At 42.9% G+C, this 7,058-nt stretch overlaps 1 protein-coding gene across 3 annotated transcripts in view; it reads left to right on the top strand.

Annotated features, from left to right (window-relative positions):
- The first annotated feature begins 305 nt into the window (after window positions 1-305).
- Window positions 306-7,058, top strand: part of LOC129827326 (beta-synuclein-like) — a 106,232-nt gene continuing 99,479 nt past the window's right edge. Inside the window, exons 1-2 of one of the 3 annotated variants that reach the window (XM_055888073.1) lie at window positions 306-440; window positions 2,865-2,998. In XM_055888073.1, coding sequence (XP_055744048.1) covers window positions 2,878-2,998 — 121 coding nt within the window. In that variant the 5' untranslated portion in view covers window positions 306-440; window positions 2,865-2,877. The remainder of the gene's footprint in view (window positions 441-2,864; window positions 2,999-7,058) is intronic. The other 2 variants (XM_055888072.1, XM_055888074.1) reach the window with 2 other exon arrangements.

Genomic DNA, 7,058 nt, shown 5'->3' with positions numbered 1-7,058 from the left:
ATTAGCATCATTACATAGTGTACATAGTGTAGCCTATGACAATGGACTGGGCACGGGGAAATGGCAGAGATATAGTCTTCAGAAGTGCTCCACAATGGTGGTAGACAACAAGAGACTCAAATTGAGCAGAAAATAGGGTAAGCCTAGACGGTGAGCTCTCTTGAATTAAAGCAAAGCTTATTTTCCCATTCTCCCCGTCAGTCCGACCATCCACGACACGTAGCTGTTAACTGTTAGACAGAAAGCCCAGCTGGTGCTGTTGGAATGATCAATGAAAAGGGGGATACGTGTTCGGACGCTCCCTATTGGTCGACAGACAGAGTATCCCGAGGAAAAGCCTCCTACCTAGCGATCAGTCTGTGAGAGCAGCTCCTGTTCAGGCGCTATTTGAATCAACTGGGCAGTGGAACCTTGAGGAAACAAGTCATATTTGTAAAAAGGTAAGAGGATTTTTTTTATATGTGGATTTCATGATGCTTTCTGTGATATTTGTGTCTGGCGTCGATAGAAAGAAACAACGGGTTAGAGGTTGTATGGAAAACATATCGACATTTTAACAGGACGTTGTTATAGGGATAGAGAGAAAACATAATTTAAGGCTACAAATATGTGTGTGTATTATGTAACTGAGAAGTGTAAAAATATGTAAATTAAAGATAACAAACACGTTGAATTCAATCCGTTTAATGAAAGGCAGAAAGAGCAATTGTTGCATTTAATGAGAAAATTGTACTCGACACATAATTTCCTTGAATGACCGTTCTCTATAAGGTATAGTAGCCTAATAATTATTATAATATTAACACGTCGAAATTATTGATTAAATCGTTTTTTAAAATCGAAATATTTGTTTTATGTCGAACTCTACCCTGTAGACATATACATATTAATTGACAAAATATATATTCTCCTTGGTGACCGTGATGAGAAAAATTCGTGCATCAAGTTTTTTTTCTCCCTCCCCTTCCCCCACATATAGTAGTAGGGCTAGACTATATTACACGCTTGTTTAAATAGGATAGAAGTACATCAGATAGGCGCTATTTCAAAGGCAACTTCCTGTCTTGTCCTCAGATCGCGTCGCCATTGAGAGTAATATTACCAGTGAGTAATAATTAATGAGCGCGTGCACATTTAACCATTTCATTGAAAAATGTTGTCTCTCTCTCTCTCTCTCTCTCTCTCTCTCTCTCTCTCTCTCTCTCTCTCTCTCTCTCTCTCTCTCTCTCTCTCTCTCTCTCTCTCTCTCTCTGAATATTTCATGCCATTGTAGAAAGGGTAGGGAGAATGAGAGAAGGAAACAAAAACGCGTTAGACGGTTGAGTGAATAATGAATTTACTATAATTGCTGGTCTTATGGCGGAGGGTTTGGCTATCGCAGCCTATGGTGAAACGGCAGGGAGGGCGTTGCTTCTATCCATCCCCATTCTTCCGTCATCGCTTTAAATGACAGCCTAGACACAAAGTGACAGCTATGGTATTAGAAAGGAAAAAAAATAAACAGAAAAAGGGGAAACAGTGAAAGCTATACTGACCAAAAAATATAAACGCAACATGCAAAGTGTTGATCCCACGTTTGATGAGCTGAATTAAAAGATCCCAGAAAACGTTCTGTCACATTCTGTGCACAAATGTGTTTACATCACTATTAGTGAGTATTTCTCCTTTGCCAAGATAATCCATCCACCTGACAGGAGTGGCATATCAAGAAGATGATTAAACAGCATGACCGTTACACAAGTGCACCTTGTGCTGGGGACAGTAAAAGGTCACTTTAAATGTGCAATTTTGTCACACAGCACAATGCCACAGATGTCTCGAGTTTTAAGGAAGCGTGCAATTGGCATGCTGTGACTGCAGGAACGTCCACCAGAGCTGTTGCCAGAGAATTTAACGTTCATTTCTCTACCTTAAGTCGCCTTCAACGTCTTTCTAGAGAATTTGGCAGTGAGTCCAACCGGCCTCACAACTGCAGACCACATGAAAACACGCCAGCCCGGGACCTCCTTCTTCACCTGGGGGATCCTCTGAGACCAGTCACCCGGACAACGGATGAAACTGAGGAGAATTTCTGTCTGTAGTAAAGCCCTTTTGTAGTGGAAAAACTCATTTTGATTGGCTGGGCCTGACCCAAAAGTGGGTAGGCTTATCTCCTCGCACGCCCACCCATGGCTGCAACCCTGCCCAGGTCATGTAAAATCCATAGATTAGGGCCTAATGAATTTATTTCAATTGACTGATTTCCTTATATGACCTGTACCTCAGTAAAAAAAATTGGAAAAATATTGCATGTTGTGTTTATATTTTAGTTCAGTACATGTGTTAAACTATTATTATCTGTCACTCATCTGTCAACAACAGTCCATAACCCGAGCCGTATGGAATAAAAATCGTTCAGAATACACAATTGAAACAGACTATTTCAGCACCATGGACAGTTACTCTTCGGGAATTGCTATCCATCACCATGTAGGCTATATAACTACGGCAGGGCCTCGAATACATACATAGTAATGATACTTCCTGGTTCAACTCTATGCAGAGCAATCGATCCGTCAAAATAATCATTAATTACCATGTAATTAATACCACATAATTGTACCACATAATTGTGTATAGCAACGCATGATAAACTACTGTAATGGATCTCATTCCCTTCTCTCCAGGACCATGCCGAATAATTCATTAAAATGCTCTGTTTCAGGACCATGGACAGTGTTGTTTTTAAAAAAAACATTTGAAGTCGATATGGGTAGCCGTTAGCATGTGACTAGTACTAGGCCTACCACATTACTAGGGTATACGACTATAGGCTGACAATAGACTACATGGAAGGTGATTCTTGGTTCTTTGCATCTCACCAGAGCCAGGGTCGAGATGGATGTGTTCATGAAAGGGTTGTCCAAAGCTAAAGACGGCATGGCTATGGCCGCGGAGAAGACTAAAGAGGGAGCCGCGCTGGCCGCGGAGAAGACCAAGGAAGGAGCCATGTTTATCGGTAAGACCCGATCTTTAGAAACGTTAGAACGAAAGCAATCTGATTTGGATTATCCGGTCCCTGTGATATCCATGGCTTCAATGTAATGCATGCATATCACGAGCGCCTGCCAAGCGAGCGAGTCGTGTACAGCAGAGATTGCTTGAATGGCTGCAGCAACCAATGAGCGTTGAGACCGCTGACATATAGAATGCCTCGTGAAGCGACGCTATATGTCCAGAGATAATGTACTTTTCCTTGATTGGTTGGAAAATGGGTGGGTCTTTTTTGGGATCTTCTTTAAAAGGATGTTATGGCTTCTCTTTGAAGCCTGTAGTAGTGAAGCATCATTGATTCCTCAATGCCAAAATGGCATTTTCTTTGTGCTATTTGTTCATTCTGTAGGATACTGCAGACTACAATGGGTTCATTCTGTAGGCTACTGTGGGTTCATTCTGCAAGCTACTACAGGCTACTTTGGATTGATTCTGTTGGCTACTATTGGTTCATTCTGTAAGCTACCATGTGTTCATTCTGTAGGTTACTGTGGGTTCATTCTGTAGGCTGCTATGGGAACATTCCGCAGTCTTCTATTGGTTCATTCTGTAGGCTACTATTGGTTCATTCAGTAGTCTACTATTGGTTCATTCAGTAGGCTACTTTGGGTTCATTCTGTAGGTTACTGTGGGTTCATTCAGTAGGCTACTATGAGTTCATTCTGCAGGCTACTGTGGGTTCATTCTGTAGGCTGCTATGGGTTCATTCAGTAGGCTACTATTGGTTCATTCTGTAGGCTACTGTGGGTTCATTCTGTAGGTTACTGTGGGTTCATTCTATAGGTTACTGTGGGTTCATTCTGTATGTTACTGTGGGTTCATTCTGTAGGCTACTATGGGTTCATTCTGTAGGTTACTGTGGGTTCATTCTGTAGGCTACTATTGGTTCATTCTGTAGGCTACTATGGGTTCATTCTGTAGGTTCCTGTGGATTGGGCACTATGAATGAATGGAAGTAGGTGGTTGGCAGTGGCAGTCTCCATTATATGCAGGGCATTATTATATGGATATAATGTACAGGGGAAATATGTGCTCACAGATACACAACATGACCAAAAGTATGTGGACACCTGCTCGTCAAACATCTCATTTCAAAATCTTGGACATTAATATGGAGTTTGCAGTACCCTTTGCTGCTATAATAGCCTCTACTTTTCTGGGAAGGCTTTCCACTAGATGTTTGAATAGTGCTGTGGGGTCTTGCTTTCATTCAGCCACAAAGGGCATTAATGAGGTCGGGCACTGATGTTGTGCGATTAGGCCTGGCTCGTAGTGTTCGATGGGGTTGAGGTCAGGGCTCTGCGCAGGCGAGTGAAGTTCTTCCACAGCGATCTCGTCAAACCATTTCTGTATGGACCTTGCGTTGTGCACGGGGGCATTGTCATGCTGAAACAGGAAAGGGCGTTCCCCAAACTGTTGCCACAAAGTTGGAAGCACAGAATCATCTAGAATGTCATTGTATTCTGTACCGTTAAGATTTCACTTCACTGGAACTAAGGGGCCTAGCCCGAACCATGAAAAACAGCCCCAGACCATTATTTCTCTTCCACCAAACTTTACAGTTGGCACTATGCATTCGGGCAGGTAGCATTCTCCTGTCATCCACCAAACCCAGATTTGTCTATTGGACTGCCAGATGGTGAAGCGTGATTCATCAAACCAGAGAACGCATTTCCACTGCTCCAGAGTCCAATGGCGGTGAGCTTTACATCACTCCAGCCGACGCTTGCCATTGCACATGGTGATCTTAGGCTGCTCAGCCATGGAAACCCATTTCATGAAGCTCCCAACGAACAGTTCTTGTGCTGATGTTGCTTCCAGAGACAGTTTGGTAGTGAGTGTTGCAACTGAGGACAGCACTTGGCGGTACTGTTCTCTTAGCTTGGTACTGTTCTCTGTTCTCTACCACTTCGCGGCTGAGCCGTTGTTTCTCCTAGACGTTTCCACTCACAATAACAGAGCTTACAGCTGACCGGGGCAGCTCTAGCAGGGCAGAAATTTGACGGACCGACTTGTTGGAAAGATGGCATCCTATGACGGTGCTATGTTGAAAGTCACTGAGCTCTTCAGTAAGGCCATTCTACTGCCAATGTTTGTCTATGGAAATTGCGCGGCTGTGTGCTCGATTTTATAGACCTGTCAGCAACGGGTGTGGCTGAAATAGTCGAATCCACTAATTTCAAGGCGTGTCCACATACTTTGTCTGTATAGTGTGTATTCAATAATGACGTCACTGACGTTATATCTGTACAAGGGGATTCAGATGTTGTAAATAACAAAGAATGGTTTGCTGAGGTGTGTGCCTGACTGAACATGCCAAATTGTAGAAGGTACATCAGTGAATCAATGTATTAATCAATTGATCAATATTGTCCCAGTTGACAAAGTCATGGTGATTATGGTGCTAAGTTGAACGATACGGAGTTCTTCGGTTTGTCCCCATAGAGCAATCATTTTTGGTTCTATCTAAAAACCCTCTGTGTAGGGTTCTATCTGAAACCCCTCTGTGTAGGGTTCTATCTAAAACCCCTCTGTGTAGGGTTCTATCTAAAACCCCTCTGTGTAGGGTTCTATCTAAAAACCCTCTGTGTAGGGTTCTATCTAAAAACCCTCTGTGTGGGGTTCTATCTAACAAAACCTCTGTGTAGGGTTCTATCTAAAACCCCTCTGTGTAGGGTTCTATCTAAAACCCCTCCGTGTAGGGTTCTATCTAAAACCCCTCTGTGTAGGGTTCTATCTGAAACCCCTCTGTGTAGGGTTCTATCTAAAACCCCTCCGTGTAGGGTTCTATCTAAAACCCCTCTGTGTAGGGTTCTATCTGAAACCTCTGTGTAGGGTTCTATCTGAAACCCCTCTGTGTAGGGTTCTATCTAAATCCCCTCTGTGTAGGGTTCTATCTGAAACCCCTCTGTGTAGGGTTCTATCTGAAACCCCTCTGTGTAGGGTTCTATCTAAAAACCCTCTGTGTAGGGTTCTATCTAAAACCCCTCTGTGTAGAGTTCTATCTAAAACCCCTCTGTGTAGGGTTCTATCTAAAAACCCTCTGTGTAGGGTTCTATCTAAAACCCCTCTGTGTAGGGTTCTATCTAAAACCCCTCTGTGTAGAGTTCCATCTAAAACCCCTCTGTGTAGGGTTCTATCTAAAACCCCTCTGTGTAGGGTTCTATCTAAAACCCCTCGGTGTAGGGTTCTATCTAAAACCCCTCTGTGTAGGGTTCTATCTAAAACCCCTCTGTGTAGGGTTCTATCTAAAACCCCTCTGTGTAGGGTTCTATCTAAAATTAACTCTGTGTAGGGTTCTATCTAAAACCCCTCTGTGTAGGGTTCTATCTGAAACACCTCTGTGTAGGGTTCTATCTAAAAACCCCTCTGTGTAGGGTTCATCTAAAAACCCTCTGTGTAGGGTTCTATCTAAAAACCCTCTGTGTAGGGTTATATCTAAAAACCCTATGTGTAGGGTTCTATCTAACAAAACCCTCTGTGTAGGGTTGTATCTAAAAAAACTATGTGTAGGGTTCTATCTAAAACCCCACTGTGTAGGGTTCTATCTGAAACACCTCTGTGTAGGGTTCTATCTAAAACCCCTCTGTGTAGGGTTCATCTAAAAACCCTCTGTGTAGGGTTCTATCTAAAACCCCTCTGTGTAGGGTTCTATCTGAAACACCTCTGTGTAGGGTTCTATCTAAAACCCCTCTGTGTAGGGTTCGATCTAAAATAAACTCTGTGTAGGGTTCTATCTAAAACCCCTCTGTGTAGAGTTCTATCTAAAACCCCTCTGTGTAGGGTTCTATCTAAAACCCCTCTGTGTAGGGTTCTATCTAAAACCCCTCTGTGTATGGTTCTATCTGAAACCCCTCTGTGTAGGGTTCTATCTGAAAACCCTCTGTGTAGGGTTCTATCTAAAACCCCTCTGTGTAGGGTTCTATCTAAAAAACCTCTGTGTAGGGTTCTATGTAAAACCCCTCTGTGTAGGGTCCAATCTAAAACCCCTCTGTGTAGGGTTCTATCTAAAAACCCTCTTTTAT

The sequence above is a fragment of the Salvelinus fontinalis genome, chromosome 29 (genome assembly GCF_029448725.1).
Source record: "Salvelinus fontinalis isolate EN_2023a chromosome 29, ASM2944872v1, whole genome shotgun sequence".
In the NCBI taxonomy this organism is placed as follows: Eukaryota; Metazoa; Chordata; class Actinopteri; order Salmoniformes; family Salmonidae; genus Salvelinus; species Salvelinus fontinalis.
This window is presented reverse-complemented; position numbering and strand designations above follow the sequence as displayed.